General features: G+C 33.4%; 1 protein-coding gene across 7 annotated transcripts in view; it reads left to right on the forward strand.

The window, feature by feature from the left end:
* The first annotated feature begins 2844 nt into the window (after positions 1–2844).
* Positions 2845–21513, forward strand: part of LOC135849170 (uncharacterized) — a 91184-nt gene continuing 72515 nt past the window's right edge. For 3 of the 7 annotated variants that reach the window (XM_065369449.1, XM_065369452.1, XM_065369450.1), the window contains exon 1: positions 2845–3250. Coding sequence is in view for 2 of the 7 variants with exons in the window: in XM_065369446.1 (XP_065225518.1) it covers positions 16848–17685 (838 nt within the window). In the remaining 5 variants the exon portion in view is untranslated. Of the gene's footprint in view, positions 3251–5583; positions 5730–16819; positions 17686–21513 lie in introns of those variants that run through there. The other 4 variants (XM_065369446.1, XM_065369447.1, XM_065369444.1 and 1 more) reach the window with 4 other exon arrangements.

Here is a 21513-nt window from a genome sequence, read left to right on the forward strand (position 1 = left end):
TACCGACGCCAAAGCCCCCCCCCTTCTCAAATAAAAAATTGTTTGCAATTTGAACCATGTAATTTTTTTGCGCAGCTCTCATTTTGAAATTCAAAATTCGTGCACCTACCGAACTATACTTATAAAAAACGGATTTTAATAATCAAATAGTTGATATTACCTAATTCATAAAATATAATTTTTTTGAAAAATTCAAAATTTAATATAATTATAATGAGGAAAACAGGGCCGTGAAAAGGAAATCTTGGCCCTGGAAAAGTAAATAAGAGGCTCCCCTTCAATTTTTGGTTGTCGTTTTATTTCATTATTCAATCGTTACTGACACGGGAACCTCTTGAGGTGTCTCACTCCGATTTGAACGGGACCGCGATTTTTGGAAAGAACATAATCTAAAACCCCCAAAACCAAATTTTCAGCTGTCCAAGTTCATTTTTCGATTTTTGGGGAATTTTTGAAAATTCAAAATTGACTGTTTTTGGCGATTTATGATTTTTTCTCAAAAGTACGTACTTGATCAGTAAAAATGGTCAAAATAAGTCCCAAAACTAATATTAATTACCCAAATCCAAATTTCACCATTTCCAGTCATTCTGGAGCCTCCAGCGCGATTTTTCAATTTCTCCAGAATTTTGAATTTGCTTCAGAAGGCGTGAATATGCAGTTGGACAGCTAAAAATCGAGTTGTGTATTACACTCGACCTGTTTAACGAGTTTATCCACATTGAAGCCGATTTTGAGAGTGACACTTCAAAAAACCACTCTTGAGGTGTCACTCTCAAAATCGCCTCAAATGTGGATAAACTCGTTAAACAGGTCGAGTGTAATACACAACTCGATTTTTAGCTGCCCAACTGCATATTCACGCCTTCTGAAGCAAATTCAAAATTCTGGAGAAATTGAAAAATCGCGCTGGAGGCTCCAGAATGGCTGGAAATTGTGAAATTTGGATTTGGGGGGTTAGTTACGGACAAAATACAGCGATTCGCGCAAATTTCAAAAATTTCCTCACAAAGGGTTATCTTTTGGTTTTTTGGATTTTTTAATTTTGAAAAAAGCTGATCAAAAAGCCACTTTTGAGGTGTCACTCTCAAAATCGGCCCAAATGTGGATAAACTCGTTAAACAGGTTGAGTGTAATACACAACTCGATTTTTAGCTGCCCAACTGCATATTCACGCCTTCTGAAGCAAATTCAAAATTCGGGAGAAATTGAAAAATCGCGCTGGAGGCTCCAGAATGGCTGGAAATGGTGAAATTTAAATTTGGGTAATTAATATTAGTTTTGGGACTTATTTTGACCATTCTTACTGATCAAGTACGTACTTTAAAAAAAAAAGCATAAATCGCCAAAAACAGTCAATTTTGAATTTTCAAAAATTCGCCAAAAATCGAAAAATGAACTTGGACAGCTGAAAATTTGGTTTTGGGGGTTTTAGACTATGCTCTTTCCAAAAATCTCGGTCCCGTTCAAATCGGAGTGTGACACCTCAAGAGGTTCCCTTGTGAGAATTCCTCATTTTTTCTCAAAAGACCAATATGCGAAGTTCCTGAAAGAAAAAAAAACGTGCTGGAGGGGAACTCCTCAAATTCCCCCTTCCCTATCTGGTTTGGGCTCGAAGGGAAATATCTCAACCAGCACCAACATTTTTGAACTGAACGAAGGAGAATCGAAAGAAGATTCCAAAATACACCAGTGAAAATTTCAGGTGCTAAAATTCACGAGTAAAGTTGTAATTTGGTCAGTAAGTAGGTAGGTATCTTATTTTTGACCTCCCCAAACTCTGAGTCGAGTCGATTGATGATGATTTAGAACTTTTCTGAAGCCTCTAGCAGATTTTACAATGCTCCAGTTTTTTTTTAAATGCTCTGAAATAATCGCTGAAGAAAAGTTTGTTTTGATCAAGCATAACATTATTTTACAAATTTGTGTCCAAATCGATCGGAAGGGTCACTAAGGTGGTATTTTCGAGTTTACAGGCGCAGCAGAATTTCTTTTTCACTCTATTCATTTATTCCATTTTTCAAGAACTGAAGAATCCGAAAATTTACTGGAGGCTCCAGAACGGTTCGGATCCTCCACCAATCGACTTTTCGCAAGTCGAAAATATAGTAGGTAAGTAATAAGTATACCTAAATCGAATTTCTCAACCTTTTACATTAGTTTTTGATCTACGAATATTTTGATTTTTTTCATGAGAAATGGTTAAATTTGAATTTTCATAAATTCTCCAAGAACCGAAAAATGAATTTCAGCGTCTGAACTTTTCAGCGATGAAGTATTTTGAGGTTCTCGATGTATTTCCCTGCGCCTGATTCAGTTGGGTAGGTACATATTGAATTGTTCAACGAATTTATATTTTGTGAATTACATACATACCTTCCTTTATTTTATTTCTAAATATTGTTTTAGGTATTATGAATCAGTTCTCAGGAACATTCAAATTTTAATTTATGATGATTAGCAATTCGGTGATTGAAAATAAAAAATTTAGCTTTAAGATTTTATTATATAGGGACAGGGTATGTTATTGTTACCTATGAGGCTACGAAGTCAAACTACCTATTTAGGTTATTTAGCTGATCAATTTCAAATTCCATAATAAAATCATGAGCTATCCCTATCCATGACCATTGAAAATTGCATATGGTCGCAATGGCAATTCAATTTCTTATTCTGCAGTCAATGTTGAAATCATAAAAACATTCAACTGGTAAAACAATTACCTAACAATAATAATTGCGATACTTTTGTGTTGTACGAGTAAGTATTAATTAATCCAATATTCATTCCATGCTCCACTTCAAGCATTCAGATAAGTGATTAGGCCACTAAACCACCATTACCGTCAATATTATTGCCGAACTATGAAACAGCAGGAGGATAAAGGAATTCTTTCCTTCGAGAGACGAGAATCCAGTCGGAAATCCAGTGTGACAAGCCAAATGATACAGCTCAACAGCTGTTCACGCTGTTCACTCGAGTGCCTAAATATTGCATCGCATTGCGCATTGCATTGCAATGTTTTTATTTATGTTTATCTTTCGTGTTTGTAACATTGCAATTATTGAAAGGTTTTATTCTATCGAATTTGTTGAACGTTGAAATCGCGAATTTAACAATATTTCAAGTACTTTTAAGTATTTTAAATCTACAGTGAATTTCAATTTGAATGCCGGTATCGTTATTCAATATCAGTGATACTCGTAAATAAAGTTTCTCGGTGGCTAACCATTTCATCTCATCGTAACCGGTAAGTTTTCATTCAGAGATTATTACATTTTAATGAAATGAGTGTGCAATATTGTGCAATTTTAAAATGTTCATATGTACGACTGTGATTTATATTCATTCGATTATGAATTTGATCCATATGCCTTCGAGAATATAAAAAAAATCAGTTGAATCTACTGGCACTTTAGCACTAAGTAATTGCATGAAAGTGCGTCACGAAAAACATGATCGAAGAAGCAATAACAACAAGTGTAAAATGCATCATTCAAGATGAGAAAAAATGCCCGAATAACATAACTGGGCAATGTGGGATGTGCATTAAAATTATTATTGTGTTGGTTTTTTCACATTTTGATGAAATTCGAAGATTTTTTTCTTGTTAGAAAATGTTCGTACACCGGTCACGTTTTATGTAGGAATTTTAAAAACACAATTTTTACATATTTGCACTCGACTTGCAATGTTTTAATAAAGTGTGATGTGTTCTGAAAAAACTAACATTTTTGCACTTTTGAATTTTAAATGAGTTATCTACTTTTGATATTTTTGATTTACGGTTTCAAGGCGAGCTCATCGCATCCGTAACGAGGAATTAGTATGAAGCCATATTGTGTAAAAGTCGAAGAAAATGATCATTGATCGTGTAATCAATTGAATGCATTTTAAACTTTGCAAATACTTGATGTTAAAAAGTTATTAGAACTCGGTTGTGACTTTTAATAACCATTTAAGCTCTAAAATAATTACTCTTCTGCTTGTTTTCATTTCAAGTTACGATTTTTTCGTTCCATGATTGGTTAATCTATACCTATAGTACCTATACCCTGTAGATGAAGTTACGAGTCGTACATACTTATGTGTATAGTTTATTGTTGATAAGAATAAATGCAAATTATCTAGTTGATCCTCGGTTACGTGAAAATGTGACTACCTAATTGTTCGTGCTACATAAGTACACACAGTATATCGAAGTTGAAGCATCTTATGAAGTTGACTGGTCAGACTGGTTACAAAAATTGAACCACAAGATCATACTTCGAAGTTGCTTTCAGAATATTTATTCAAATCGTGTACATAGCATGGTGAAAAAATAAAATAAAGTACACTTATCTAACGAGCAAACGACGAGGTTTTTATCAGGTAGAAAATATTTATGCTCTACCTGAAGACTGAAGCGCTGCTGTTATGGTAGATGGATAGGTGTGGATAGTCATCGCAAAGCAAAGGGTAGAAAACGAGGAAAGGGGAAGCTGTTATCTGTGAAACTGAAAGAGATGGAAGACTAGTGTGTAGCTGTGTATGTGTGTACCAAAAGTACTACCATTATTATCATCAGCTGACTAGCACAATGTGCTCGTATTTGCGTGTAAAATAAGTGAAAGAGGGGATTGGTTATCTACGCTATTGCTATATTGTACTTGTCTCACTTTGCAACTTGTAGCAGTGTTTGTGTTTGACAGATTTTTGCTGAATTAACTTTCAATTATTAGGAATATTTCATTGCCTAATATCTACTCACAATAATAACTTATTGCTAATTAGAGAACTGATAATAAATTGTTCTCAAACCAGTTCGAGTTTAGTGGTGAAATATCGTTTGTTTTTCATCAGTCACCGAATCATCAGTTCAACGCTCATAATTTACATGTAAGTGCACCACCTACGTACCTATACTGATTTACTTCTAATTTAGAAAATAGTGGATATTTATTTTATTATAAATTATGTGTTTTACGAATTTGGTTAGTAATTAGATCGATGTTAATAGTGATCTGCTTAAATATTTAGATAGGTAGTTGGACAATTTTTTGAGACAAGGGGATGAGAAAAAGCTTCAAGAATTCCTGATCTCGAATGTACATTAATCATTCATTTTAAGAATAATTTTATAGGTAGATACCATTTGAAAGTAATTTCAACTTCTTTCAAGCGAATTATAACCAAACAAATTACGAAATTACTTCTTTGAGTTCTTTCTCTAGTTATTCAACAGAAAATGGGTCTAAACACAAAATTTTCGACTGTGAATTTTGAATTTTGAAGTACCGGATTTGTAATCTTACAAAATGTTGCCTAATGCCTATAAATTGAGCTAATTTCTTCAAAAATAATATGTTGAATTTACGATTAAGTAGTTACTTGCAGCCTACTTAAAGTGACCATTGATGGGCCCAGAGAAGATAAAATTAGGTCCAAATTGGAAAATTTTCTAAGTGACGTGTTTTTTGTTTGCGAAATTTTCGTTTTTTAGAAACTATTCGATTCGGTTGATAAGGTCAAGCTTACTCTTCACACCAAAAAAAAAAATCATCTTCGTGTTCTCTCTAGTCTGCGACAACTTTTCGCATCTAAGTATTGTGAGAAGCAATAATTTTATACAATGTGTGTGACTTTAATTATTTCAGAGTGAATTACACGTGGTATGTTTCTGTTTCTGGTTGTTGTCAAATGTTGAAAGTTTGAGTTTCGATTCGTCATTTATCATTACAATTTCACAAGTATGTACTTTACCTATTCAATTTAGTTATTTAACAATATTTCTCCATTTACATGTGTTGGGTCCTCAGATTTTGTTCATTTATTTATATTTACGTGATTTTTTGTTGATGTGGTTTAGTGATATGTAATTACCACAATTTCCTTCATAAATCAAGTTAGAGGTGGGTTTCGTAATTTTTTCGCATTTTGCAAATCCCTTGTATAAAATTCTGAAAATTTGTAAGGTTTGGCGAAGATCTAAGTATAAAGTAAAGAAAACGAGTACGAGATTGGAAAACAGTAGGTACCTACTTACTACCTACTTACTCGTATTTAAAATTTGAAAGCTCGAATTCGAACTGGAAACTGTTTTTTAAAAATTCCCCAAATTGATTTTCAAAATGAGATCTCAACATCCGTTGAGAGCACAATGACCTATCACTTTTCCAAAGTTTCAAATTAAGTATAGGTAGCTTTAAACTTCCGTCATCGTTGAGAAAAGTTGAGCTATTGTCTCATTGAAACTACGAACATCCTGCTTTCCCAACACTCAGAATAAATGAAGGATTCGACTTCATTTTTCTGAGGTTGGGAAATCTGATTCTTTACTAATTGTACAATACTTCGAGTTTATTTTTTATTTTTTGCTGAATTTTTGTTTTTTACCAAAAATTAATTTTTGTGACGAAAGAATTCACATTGATTCAAATGGAAATTTCTGTTTTTATTTTATTTTTAACTTCTATTTATCTTGAAAACGAAGCTGTTGAAAGAAAATTGATTAGGTAAGTATGTATTATACTTCCTTCATGTTAGTTTTTCATAGGAATTTGCATCGTTTGTCATTTTTTCGGTCTTCAATTTCTTCGTAGAACTTTTCGCAAATTTTTTCAACCTGATCAATCCATCAAATTTTTTTTTTTGGACAGGATAAAAAATTTCAATTATGAATTTTTGAATCTAGCTGTGCAGCAGCGAAATTATTATTTTTTTCGAAGTGGTTTTGCTCTTGAAGTAGGTACCTACCTACCGAGGAAAAGTTGATAAATTTGCAATTTTTGGTAAATTTTCAAATGATTGTAGCTAAAAGTTTTTTTCTCCAAAAAATCGAATTTTTTTTCAACGAATAAGGTATCTCAATTGGCTGAAAATTGTTGAAGACAAAGGTAAATGGAAAGACTATGAAAAAAACACTTCACTTTGTCAAAATGCATTTTTCGATAAAAATTTGGAATTTTTGGTAAATTTTCAAATGATTGTAGCTAAAAGTTTTTTTCTCCAAAAAATTGATTTTTTTCTTAACGAAGGTATCTCAATTGGCTGAAAATTGTTGAAGACAAAGGTAAATGGAAAGACCATGTAAAAAACACGTCACTTTGACAAAATGCATTTTTGGATTTTTGGTGAATTTTTTATAAATAAAATATGGCCAAAAATTGGAAAAATCACAATTTCACTGAACTAACGTAGAGAGCTGAAATTTTGTATGTATGGTACCCTAATTTCGATCTTACAACGCCACAAGTTGATTGGAAACGGTTTCAAACGTTTTTAGACCAGTTCTGGGGACTTCGCAGATTTTGAAAGTTGTAATTTCCACAAAAATCTCTTCCAAAGAAGTTGTGAGAAAAATTCACTTTATGCTCCAATTATTTCAATAGGTATACTGAGTCAATTAAAGTTGATGTCAAGCGGTTCTTTTAGGAATTCCACATTGTGAAAAAAAACATGTCGTATAAAACGAGTTCAAATGAATTTTAACTCGTATGGGATTTTCAGAATATGGCTGGAGACTGCAGAATGGCTTGAAACCACGTTCAATCGACTCAGCACGTTGAAATTGGGGTATAAAGTGAATTTTATCTTCCAAATTGAAAATCTACTGAAGGCTCCAGAACTGCTCAAAGTAATTCAAAAGCATTTCTAATTGAATTGAGGTATCAGAAATGGATAGATAATACATGCCAAATTTCAGCGTTCTGCGACAACACGATAGATTTTTAATTTTTTTCACATTTTTAACTAAAAATTAATTTTTTAAAATTCATCAAAAATCGAATTATGCATTCTGGTCTTGAAAATTTTGGCTGGTGATGTATTTTTACGTTTTTTTTTTTAAAATGGAACTTTGCCTGGTTCGAGAAATTTTTTGTGGGTTGCAATACTTACCTATACTTATTTCTCAAATACTTTTTTCTCGCTTATGTTTCAAACTAAGTAGATATTAGATAATATATATCTACCTACATTTTTAGTTTTTTAAACCCAATATTAAATTAGATATTTTTTCTTTTTTCAGAACGAAATACCTACCAGAGTCGAAATCATGAGCACCGGTTCCGAAAGCCCGACTACAGCTCAAGCTGATAATCCTAGACCAAAAAACCTGATCAGAAGTCAATACAAAGATATTATGATCAAAGTTGACGACGACGTTTATTACCTGGACCGGCTACAACTGGCTTTAAAATCAGGATACTTTGAAAAATTATTCATCGACGATTACATCGAAAAAAACAGCGATTTGATAGAACTCCCATTGATGGATACAGACACATTTTCCGCCGTAGTCGATATCATATATGGCGAAAAATTGACGAACGTCATTAAACCTGACAATTTTGTATCGTTGTTGATGGCTATGGATTACCTACAGATGCATATCAACTCATATACTTATGAGCGCTTCGTAGCTAAACAGCTAGGACAGGATTCATTGAATAATGATACATTCAAATTGTATTTTTTCATCGCCGAAGATCCAAAATTTGAGTCTTTGTTACCATTTGTTTTTGAACATCTGTCTCATCATTTGGAATTGTTGAAGGAAAAGATATCAGATTTGGACGAATTTCTTTGCATAAAGTTAGATCATTTCCTGCAAATAATCAAGAAACGTCCAACGTATAGATATTCATCGAGTAATTGTAACCGTGGATTTGAGAAATTTAGTAAAATTTGCGCCAAATGGATCTGCCATGATACGGAAACCCGATTGATGCACACGACAGATATTATTAATGCGATGAGATACAGATTTGTCCTTTCAAATGACATTATTTCAGAAGATTTAAACTTATCTTTGTCTACTAACGATGCGATTGCTAACCAGGATATCGTTTCGAGATATTTATACAACGGCTTGATGTCTTTTGGAGAAGTACAGTGTCCAATGTTAGGTAAGTGACATTTTATAGAAATCGTATAGCATTTTGAATTACTTACTGGGGACTCATTACTTTATTATTTGGTGGGTTTCAAAAAATCAAATTGAATGAGTTGCCTGGTCAAGCAAAATATTCTCGTTACTATTTTATCTATCATGTGCGTGTGTGTGTGTTTTTGCAGATACTTTGGACACATCGGAGAAGTTGGAAAATGAAAAGGACGATAGTGTACGCAGTGGCTATCATGAATACGATTACCAATTTTACAACTACGGGAATTCAAAATTGAAAACGTTTTTTAGAAACAGTTACTTGTATGATATTACAGTCAGCGTTGGCGATAAGATTTATAAACTTCATCGGTCTGTACTGAAATCACATTCTGCATACTTCAAGGAAATTTTATCCATCGAGTACTCTGAAATAACTGCGCAATGTGAAGGAGTACCAGCCCCTCCAAGTAAAGATAAAATATATTTCATTAACGAAGTCGATTCGGCAGAATTCGATATTATAATCGATTATATCTACTTGGAAAAAGAACAACTCACATCTGACACGATTTTTCGAGTATTCAAAGCTGTTCACATTTTAAAAATTGGCAGTATGAAACACCTCTGTCGTTCATTGATGGAGATTCATTATAAAGACTTATGCCCTAAAGATAAAAGTGAAGTAATGAAGTTCACTCATGAAAACGTCGAGTACAAACATTTGCATCGATATTATCTATACCTATAAATGTATTGTGGATTCGTGGCCTGAAGTTGACAACTTGCCACTATTTGCAGATTTCTTCGCAGCGATCACTCTGCCTGGAGAAACCCATGTGAAAGAAAATGAAGCGTATTTGTTCGATAAAATTGATCAAGAGACATTCAAGTTCATTGTTCGTTACATTATTCAAGATGAGCATATTATGTTTACGGAAGATAACATCTTGCGAGTGTTAAAAGCGAGCGAAACATATAAAATAGAAAAAGTAATGAAAAAGTGCGCGGATTGGTTAATCTCTAATTCAACATATGTAAGTTCCAGTGATGATGTCGAAGTATTGACGTTTACTCGCAGAAATATCGGATACGAATCTCTACATATCGTCTACCTAGTTAAATACTTGATGAAATGGCCACAGGTTGACGTTGAAATATTGTGTACGATATCTTGTGACAGTCTGGAGAATGTGTTGATGTCGTATGATTTTCATGTTGATGATCCGGGCAAAATCTTGGATATATGTTCGCTGTGGGTTGTACATGATGTAGAAAATCGATATCGCCTTATGCCTCGAATTGCTTCCGCCATAAAACGAAAACGTCTAATAAACGATGGCGATGATTCTATCGCAAATCGTGTTGATTTTAGCCAGTGCTCGCTAGATTTCGTTAAAAACAAGCTTTGGGAAATTCTGTCTTCAACTTCAGTGCTTCCTTTCGCACTGTCTCCTGAGAATAAAATAAAAAAACGGAGAATCGAGCAACCGGTATTTATCACATCGAATATAGGAGGACTATTCAGCATTCTAAACTCCGAATGGGATGAAATCGTATCATTTCGACTTTTCGAAAATGTACAAGTACTAGACGTAGAACCAGGATATAACGATGTTGATACGCGTATCTTCGAATATCTCATGTCAGCTACCATGATCAACGATAATTTATTCATACTTTGTACAGTATCCGAAAACTACTATTTTCACGCTTATAATTTTTCGTCAAAAAAATTATCCTCGTTGGCGTGTGATCTAATACGAATGTCCAAAAATAGAAAAAAACGTATTGCAATTCCCCCTTACCGAGTACCATTAGAATTCACCTTGTTAAATTGCTGCAATGCGATTTACTGCTGCTTCGAAGATGGCGAAGTATTGAAATATTCGTTCGAGTTCAACCGTTGGATGCAAATTTCAACTTGTTTGCCGGGTAAATACGAAGTTTGTTTTGCTAGTGATGGAAATCAATTGTACAGGATGTATAAGAGTACGCACACCGAAACGACGACCAATTACGTTGTAGACGTTTACGATTTTCAGCAAAATTTGTGGTGTCTTGGCCCTAATCTGCCCAGTTTAAGTCGTCGCGAATCAGACGAGAGTTTTGACGAAGGATATAGAACTCTATATAGCGTGGTTTTTCTCAACGGTCATGGTTTGGCTGCGTTATTCAGCGATACTTTATACGAACTCCATCGGGAAGCTGGTTGGCAAGAGGATCGTTCATTACCGTATGATTACACCCGTGTAGTTAAAGAACAGAGGATCATTCATCAGAATAAGTCTGATAAAGTGTTATTTGTAATCAATAATAAACTCTACAAGTTATCCAGAACACAAAGAACGTGGGAACTGAAAAAAGAATGGCCTTTTGAATGCGAGGAATCTGCATGGGACAGTCGTCAAAGGCTTCCGTATAATATCATGATAGGTATTCATAATCCTAGAATTAATGGTTAAGTATTGATATTTCAATATTGCAGTTTTATAATTTCGTTTTGTACTAGTATGTATGACGTTTATTTTGTTAGAATATAATCTCCAAGATTGTTTTTCGAATTCGTGTATTGTTTTTCATTTAAAATATTTAGTTTCTATCACAAATGGGACAGTGATCAAAGGCTTCCGTATGATATCATGATAGGTATTCATAATCCTAGAATTAATGGTCAAGTATTAATTTTTCAATATTGCAGTTTTATGATTTCGTTTTGTACTAGTATGTATGACTTTTATTTTGTTATAGAATATAATCTCCAAGATTGTTTTTCGAATTCGTGTTGTTTTTTATTTAAAATATTTAGTTTCTATCACAAATATCACGCACCTACCTTGGAAATTTTTCATATGCAATTTTAATAACAAAAACGAACTGCAATACAAAGTACATACAAGATTTACCTTCAAGATATCAAAAAGTTCTCTACGAAGGTAAGATAATGCGGTTGTAGATTCGAAAGCACATAGCTTTGGTAGCAATTTTTACATACGATTCTGATTCGTTGGTTGATTAAATTTCACTTGAAAAACTTCATTTTGTGGTCTCTCCTGAACTCGTATGCTAGGTACCTACTATGGCAATTTATCGTCAAATTTCAAAATGTATTTTGGCTGTTTTTATTGCCATCAGTTTAATTCTCAGATAGATGCACTAATTCGAAAACTTGGATAATTTCTAACCATAATTTTTTAAAACGATTAAAAAAGGTTCTCTTGCGTTCAAAAATCAAAACCAAGTTAAGTAGCTGGAAAGAGCATGTTTTAAAACCCCTACTACCAAAATCAGGTTCTCATTTGAAAATCTAAAAAATTCAAAAAAGTTGGACTAGGGTGGATTCAATTTTTTCAAGTAAAGTCAACCGCAATGTGTTGGTATAATTCTTTCAAACCAACAACTACATACTAGTTTCAGATACCAAGGTAATTCTGGAGCCCACAACGTGATTTTTCAATTTTTCCCAGAAACTTCAAAACCACTATGGAAATATCAAAAATGAACGTTGGCTCTTGTAACTTTAATCGGGGATTATTGAGTACCTACCATCTCGAGTCTCAACCGTTTTAGATGGTTTCTTTAAAATTTCAAGAGGCCAGTTTAGAAGTAAATTTTTAATCAATTTGTAAATTGTGGGTAGAAAAAGAAGAAAAATCCAAAGGGACAGCCTATATAACTTGCGATTTTTTCAGCAATACCTACTTATTTATCCATTTATGTATATCGTATGGTGTATCCAGGGCCGTCCAGATAGAGGGACGAAGAGGACAGTGTGCCCAGGCCCAGGGCCTAGGCTTTTTTGAGGGCCCGGCAGAAGAAGGGATTGTGATGAGAGAAAAACTTTTTTTTTTTTACTTTTCAAAACTCAAATTTTTAAAAGCTTTTACCCTCACCCCTCACTTCACCCGAGCTTGTTTTCTTTTCTTTTTCAAAATTGAAATTTCTAAAAAAAAAAAGTATAGGTACATATATACAATTATTTATATTTTAAGATTTCAAAATGAAAAAATAAACTTATCCCATAAAAAGGTATTGTTTTTATGCCTCTCGAAGTACATTTAAATTTTCTAGAGATTTAGCCCTTACTTGGGTATGTTATCTTTTTTTTTCTGTTTTTTTCTGTTCAAAATTAACATCCTAAAAAAATCTTTCAAATTCTAAAATTATTTCAGAGGCCAAAAAGTCAACTCCTTGCATAAAAAAGCATCGTTTTTACTTCTTTCAAAATACAAATTTTCAAAAATGTTGCCCTCAATTCGCTCAGGCCTGCCCTCTTTTTTTTTTGAAATCAATTTCCTAAAAAAAAACATCGTTTTTTAGCCTCTCGAAATCAAATTTTGAAAAACTTTCGCCCTTGCTTCGCTCGGGTCAATTTGTTTTTTGTTTTACGATAGAAAAAATCCCAATTGGGCCCCAAAAATTCAAAACAAGAAAATGAAAATTTTTATAAGTCATATGAATATGATATCAATCGGTAAAATTGGTATTTTTTCCCAATATCAGTCGGCAAATAAATTTTCAGTCGAACCTCTTCCTCCTTTTGAAAAACCTTGAGTCAATAACGTGCGGAGTACACCTTTAAACATAGGCACTTAGGTAGTAAAACTAATTCAGACAGTTTTCTTGAAACTTTTTGAAAATTTGAAAATTTCTGAAATATGGCTAGAGGCTCCAAAACGACTTGAAATCTCCTACAATTAACTCAGCATGTTGAAATTTAAGTTCTTCAGGTATTTGTAAAACGAAGTTTAGCTCTCTAACTTCATTAGGTGAATTTTTTTATGAAAATTTCAACTTTCAAAAATCTGCTAGAGGCTGCAGAACTGCCCGAAATGACGTGAAAACATTTCCAATCGATTCGAGGATTCGAAAATAGTGTATATTTTCATTAAAATTTTAGCTTTGTGGGACAATTTGGTAAAATTTTGAGTTTTCCCCATTTTTTTAGCCTTGAGATTTTCAAAATATAAATATATCGAAAATTGAAAAATGTCCTTAAGCATCCGAAATTTTGGCTGGTGATGTACTTCGGCAAGCTTTCTTGATTTATCACTGTCCGGTTTGAATATTTTTCTGTCGGATGAAATATTCCCTGACTCTCCTTAAGGTGGATCGCAAAAAAGAAATTTCTGAGAATTTTTACCAAATTCAATGGAGACCTTCATTTTGATTTGAACTCACGGTAGGAAGGCATAGACCTGCAAAGAGAGGGTACCTAGTACCTACATATTTTAAAAGAAATCGTGATTTTTTTCGCTCTAGTCCCTCAACCAGTTTTCGGAAAAATGGGCCAGTTATAGATAAAATTTTAAATTCTGCGTCAACCTAGGCCGTTTCTATCAAAATCCAAACTCACTTTTAAGGTTCTACCCAGCGGTTGAAAATTAGCAAATGGCTTAGTTGTCTTGAGTCCGAGACTCAAGAGTAAAAAAATTGAATGATTCGCACTTAAATCGCGATAAAATAATGAATAATTTGAAGAAATAAAATGATGAAATGCTTTTCTCATGTCTTTTTATTAACGAGGTAAAAACGAGAATGAATAACAAGTAAAATTTCTTACAAACTAAACCTAATGTTTTTTGGGCTTTCTCACGTATCCGTGACATTCAGGGCGCGAGAAAAAAAAATTAAAAAAAAATTGTTAAATTTCACAATGAGTAAAAACAATGTCACAATTTGAAAAGATGAAAACTGAATTTGAAAAAGTAAAAAAAATACAAATGAAAACGTAAATGAATAAAGTGAAAGAAATCCACAGAGATTTCTACTATTGATACTGAAAATAAAAAAATAAAAAAAATGATCAGAACAATTATTCCAATCAAATGAAATGCTAAAATGCTAAAATGATACAAAAAATGACAAAAATTCACAAAATTTTGAATGTAAAAAATACAAATTTAAAAAAAAATGAATTAAATGCTAAAACCAAAATTCAAAATGTAAAAACTATCAATTAAAAATAAAGGAAAAAAGGAATGATCGGATAATTCCAATCAAACTGAAAAATAATGCTAAACAGAATGATAAAAATATTCTACTGATAATGAAACATTTTGCAACTAAATGCAATTAAAACTAATTAATAAAATGAATAATAAAAATATAAAATGCTAAATTGCATATGAACCAAACTTAAATGATTACATTGTAAAAAATTTTAAAAAAATCGTAAATGAATTAATGATTAAATGATTGAAGTGTTAAAAACACAACAGAAACAAACCGAACAAATAAAAAACGAGCATATCCGAGTAACACAAATTGGTCAATGAACGATCACGATCTTTAAAACGAATAATACACTGAAATTCACTAACAATCAAATAAAATGATAAAATTGAAAAATTCAAATGAAAATTCCAATTAAAATACACTGATAATATATCAAATACAAATGGTTTACTGGAAATGGAACCATAATCGATTCTATGTTGATATTCCAACGGAGATGGATCTAGATGACGTACAGATGATACTTTCGAATGATGAGCAAATTTATCAGGCTCGATTGACTCCGGATGAAATGATGTTGATTTTATCAGATCAGGTGAACTCGGCGGAGAAATCATCGTTGATGTTGGAATTACGTGCAAATGTGACAGCTGATCTGATGTGATGAGTGATTTTTCCGTTTCAGGCGAAAAGAGATGCACAGGATTTGAAATGCAGTCGAATGTAGGTGTTTTTGATTCAGGTACAGCTGGAGACGAATGAGAATGTTGAATCAACGAAGTGCGTGAATGTGTTGTTTCCAATGAAACTTCCAATGAATGATGCAATTCCGTTGAGACAGTATGTGAATGCGTTGTGTCGAGTGTATCTGAAGTCAAATTTGGCGTTTCGGATTCGGATGATGTATAGATGTGTGGAAGCGTGTGTGAGGGTGGATCGTTGATAGCAGATGATTTTTGAGGTGAAATCGGCGGTGTGATGTCTAATGATAACGGAGCACGTTGTGTAACAATGGGTAATGATTTTCTACCTGTGATTCTTTCTAACTTTGGAATGAGGCGTTTAACTGAAGCTAACGGACGTAATGCAGTACAGAAATCATAATCAGGTACATGATTCGAATGAGGTCGGAACTTTTCCAGTTCACATGCGTTTGTGATCATCTGATCGAATGCGGAGTTGAGTGAAATGATGTTTACAGGCGTTTCTTCCAACGCTGCTGTAACTGCTACAGTGGACAATGTGAGGTTTTCCAACCAAGTGTTGAATGCAGGATTCAATGCTGTGTCAATTGACATGATGAATGAGGTGAAAACGAATGCTTTGAGAACTATGATACATACGAATGTTAGCAAAATGCGTGAAAAACTATCAAAAAAGCAAACACATGAACAATGCCGCGGCAAGACCACAAAATGCCGATTACACCATCACTAAAAAACATTTTAAAGCGCTCTGGCTACCATGTCTTGAGTCCGAGACTCAAGAGTAAAAAAATTGAATGATTCGCACTTAAATCGCGATAAAATAATGAATAATTTGAAGAAATAAAATGATGAAATGCTTTTCTCATGTCTTTTTATTAACGAGGTAAAAACGAGAATGAATAACAAGTAAAATTTCTTACAAACTAAACCTAATGTTTTTTGGGCTTTCTCACGTATCCGTGACATTAGTTTTGCAAAAATTCGTTTTTACACATTTTTTTCATCAAATAGGTAGGTACCTACATATTTTGCATTAATCAAGTCAAAAGATGAAAAGATCAATGGTTTTTTTTTTCTCTTTGAAATTGACAGTAGGTATAGTTATTTTTTTTCAAAATGTTTTCGCCGAATTTTAAGTACTTTCTTAATTTGAAAAACAGCATAGGTAGGATTATAGGTTGGTATAGGTTTGTAAAAGAATATTGCATTATTTGGATTTTGAAAACCTACTATCATCTTCTCTCTTCTCTTTTTGCCTTTAAGGTTTTTTTTTTTTTTTTTTTTTCAGAAAGCAAAACCTGGTCTTAATTAAAACCATGTCGAGTGGTGAGGATTCAATCGAAGCAACTGCGGATACTCAAAGTCCCAGAAACTTGATCCGAAGTCAGTACAAAGATATCATGGTGAAAGTTGACGAAGACATTTACTACCTAGACCGACTGCAGTTAGCTTTAAAATCCGAATATTTTGAAAAATTATTCACCGAAGATTTCTGCGAAAGAAACAGCGACTTGATAGAAATCCCACTGATAGATACTAACACATTTTCCGATATAGTTGATATTATATATGGGAAACAATTACATTCCGTTGTAAAATCTGATAATTTCGTATCCGTGTTGATGGCTATGGATTATCTACAAATGAATATCGACGAAGAAACATACAGACACCTTGTAACTCGATGGTTGCGTTCAGACGATTCCTATTTCAATAAAGACGTATTCAGATTATATGATTTCATCACACAGAATACCAATTACGAGTATTTGTTGCCAGCTGCTTTGGAACATCTATCTTTGCATTTTGAATACCTACGAGATTCAGTTGAATTTCTCTCGATTCCGATCCATCATTTTATTGAGATTATTTCGCAAGATGGAGAATCATTTGTTCATGAACGATACCTACAACACGAATTTTGTCGAATCTGCGCTAAATGGTTCCGTCATGATATGGAAAACCGCCTACCTCGCATAATAGATGTTGTGAATAAAGTTCGGTATAGATTCGATTTCTCGAGTGAGATTTCACCAGACGATCTCTACGTCAAATTCCTCTCCAATGATAAACATATGACCGAAGATAAACTTTCAAGACATCTTTACGCACTAATCGTATACAGCGGAGAAATCTGCTGTAATATTAATGATGGTAAGTGATATGTCAATTAGTTAGATAAATTTGTATTGTATCCAGAAATTTTTGTGACACAAAACTCTTACAAAAATGAATTTCTAATGAGACGAAAATTTTTCCCTTTCGAGAAAAGTGCTCCAAGAGGTAAAAAATTTTTGGACTGGGCTAAGAAAAATCAAATTGTCGTACAACAATGCACCATAAACTCAAATTTCAATTGCGATCAGTTTAGGTACACATTTCTGAAATCTGTTTCTATTCGTTCATACTCAAAATATTCTCCAGCAATTTTTAAAAAAAAAATAAAAATAAAAACAAAAAAAGACCTACCTACTAATTTAGTGCTATCGAAAAAAAGCTGTGTAATAAAATGCTTTAACTTTCCTGAACGATAGAAAAAAAACAAAACATTTTGACCATATTTTCGGCTGAAGGAAGGCCCCATTTAATCAATTTTTTTTCATTGTCATGGTTTTCACCATTTTTACGACGATTTAGCTAAAATTTAAACATTTCTCTTTCATCTTGAAATCTGAAATCATTTTTTATAAAATTCAAAAAAATCGAGTTTTGGAAAATTCAATTTCAAATAATTGATTTACCTATGAGATTTGTATTTAGCGAGCTAAACTTCAACAAAATGTTTTTTTCTGCGACTATTCAGTTTAATTTTCTGAAATTTTCTTTTTTTGGCCAAGTGCCCTTTTAAAGTTGAAAAATGAATCATGCGTCCCCAAAAATTCTGACTTTTATACCAGTGTTGTTTTTTTTCAAAAAAATTCAATTTTGCGCGTCTCTTTTTTGAGCCTATTTCGGGGGTTTGGGATCAACTGGCCATCAAAAATTAAATCTGTGCTTTGAAAAACCCCTAAACTAAAGTTTCGGCTTCTTATCTACATACTATGTACATGCGAATCTGCGCAAAATTGAGGGTTTTGTTCAGCTAAATTTTCCATTCGCAGAGTGTCTGCTGGCAAGAAAATAGCAAGAAAGCAAGAAAAAGGCGAGAAATTGACATGGGTGGCAAGAAAGCAAGAAAATAGTATAGAAATTCCCTCGAAAAGCAAGAAAATTTCCAAAACATTCATTCAAATATCTCTGAAAAATTAAAGTTATCTCACCAATTTTGAAAAATGTGGAGATCAGAAGAGTCGAATCCTTTCATTAAAATTGATATTATTCTATACTCGTCGAATTACAAATTTTCCAAAACTTTTTCCCTCGCTTCGCTCGGGCTATTTAAGATGCTGCTTATAATACTTTTCAGAATTCAAAAATTAAATAGAAAAATTCCAGAAATATGTACTTGTAGCACCCAAACCATTTGAAAAGTGCGAATTTTTTATTTTTTATTTTTGAACAAAACTACAACCCGAGAGATACAATTGAAAATCCCCCCCAAAAAAACTAATTTTTTCCTAAAAATTGTCGAAAGACTTGCTTTTTACCTGAACCGAAAAATTGAAAAAAAGTCTAGTTGCCGATAATTGACAAAGTCCTACTTTTTGCTAAAATTGCGAGAGTCTTGCTTTCGACCAAAAATTATCATACCTAATTAGGTAGTTCATTTTTCAAAAATTGACAAAAACCAAAATTTTTTTTAGCAAGTTGCTAAAAATTGTCATTTTTTGCAAACAATTTTAAAAAGCCTTACTTAATTACGAGTAGGTCATTCCATTTCAATTCGACCTACTTTTTGAGTCATGTCTTTCGATTTCGCTCAATTTTTTTTTACAATATCTACCTACCCAGTAAGTAAGAAACCCGCAATCAGTTTGGTCCCGTCCCCCTTAGGGGCGGGTAGGGGGGGTTCCATTATTTTCACATCGTCTCGAGATACTCAACTTCAGCAGCGCATTCCTCTAAAACTACGATACTTTGATCAAAACTGATTTCACAGTTCGAAAGGGTATTGAATTTTCAACCTTTTAAGCATTTTGAAATTTTCAAAATTTGAAAATTGAACTTTCGAATTGTATGTTCAAATTTCAAAATGGCGCTGTAAGTGGGAGCTACCATTTAAAATTCTGAACAAATTTCCATAGATGTACCTGTTGTTGCTTTTTTGAAATATTCAAGTTTCGAGATGGGATCTCTTAATGGAGGGGGAGCATCCCCTACCCCCAATTTGGAGCGAAATTTTCGAAAAAAAATCTTGGGTATGTGATATATCGAATTGTATGTTTTTGGTAACGCTGAACACGAATATGACGTTAGATTTTGGATTGGACCCCATCCATGGCCCCCAGCACCTCCCCAAATGGGGTAAAAGTTCAAAATAGGGTTTTTTTCGTGCGACACATGGTATAGTATGTTTTTGGTGACGCTGAACACGAATATGACGTCAGATTTTTGATTGGACCCCATCCAAGGCCCCCAACAATTTTTTTTGTACTTTTACCTATTGGGGGAGGTTCTGGGGGCCATGGGTGAGGTCGGTTTGAAAAACTATGGCTATATTCGTGTTCAGCGATACTGAAAAAAACCATACTATTTGTATTTCATGTGTCACACGAATTTAACAATTTTTTTAGGTTACGCCCCTTGGGGAGGTGCTGGGGGCCGTGAATGGGTCCTATCAATAATCTGACGTCGTATTCGTATTCAGCGTCACCAAAAACATACTATTTGATGTGTCGCATGAAAAAACCCCTATTTTGAACTTTTAGCCCATTTGGGGAGGTGCTAGGGGCCGTGGATGAGCTCCAATCAAAATCTAACGTCATATTCGTGTTCAACGTTACCAAAAACATACAATTCGATGTATCACATGCCCAAGATTTGTTTTCGAAAGTTTCGCCCAAAATTGGGGGTAGGGGGTGCTTCCCCTCCATCAAAAGATCCCATCTCGAAACTTAAATATTTCAAAAAAGCAGCAAAAGATACATCTATGGAAATTTTTTCAGAATTTTAAATGGTAGCTCCCACTTACAGTGCCACTTTAAAATTTGAACATACAATTTGAAAGTTCAACTTTCAAATTTTGAAAATTTCAAAATGCTTAAAAAGTTTAAAATTCATTACCCTTTCGAACTGTGAAATCAGTTTTGATCAAAGTATCGTAGTTTCGCAGGAATGCGCTTCTGAAGTTGAGTACTTCGAGACAATGTGAGAATAATGGAAGTCCCCCCACCCGCCCCCTGAGGGGGCTGGGACCAAACAGATTGCGGGTTTCTTACTTACTGGGTGGGTAGATATTGTAAAAATAAATTGAGCGAAATCGAACTAGCTTTTTAACATTTGAAAAGTCCAACTCTTTTTTAGCTTCAATTGCCAAATATTACCAAAAGGTCTTGCTTTTTGAAAAAAATTTCAAAATATAACTTTTTTTGCCAATAATTTGCAAAATTTGCTGCCTTCTGCTAAAATTGTCAAATTTTTTGTTTTTTGACAATAATTTAAATTCTCGCCTCTTGAAAAAACTTTTACAAATTTTCACTTGTCACAGAAATTGTTCAAAAGTCGCCTTTGTGCCAGAAATTAGCAAAATAAGTACTACCTAATTTTAATTTTTTGCCCAAAATAATCAAAAATATTTGTTTTTTAAAAAAAATTGAAAAAATTCTCATTTTTCAGCAAATACCTAAAATTTGGCTTTTGAGGAGTAGGTACTTTTGAATGATCAAGATAACTTGCTGACGAGCTTCACTTTTATGTAGATTATCTATTTTCTGGTTTTCACAAAGAAGTCAATTGATTTTCAAAGTGAGGGGGGGGGGGATTTAACCTCGGCTCTTCCTGATCTATCCTAAGACCTTTTTATACTCTTGAAATGATTGAAGTACGAAACAGTTACACTCTTGTCGAACTTTCAGAATTTCTACCTAAAGAATAAGTTGCCCC

Source organism: Planococcus citri, chromosome 5 (genome assembly GCF_950023065.1).
Source record: "Planococcus citri chromosome 5, ihPlaCitr1.1, whole genome shotgun sequence".
NCBI lineage: Eukaryota > Metazoa > Arthropoda > Insecta > Hemiptera > Pseudococcidae > Planococcus > Planococcus citri.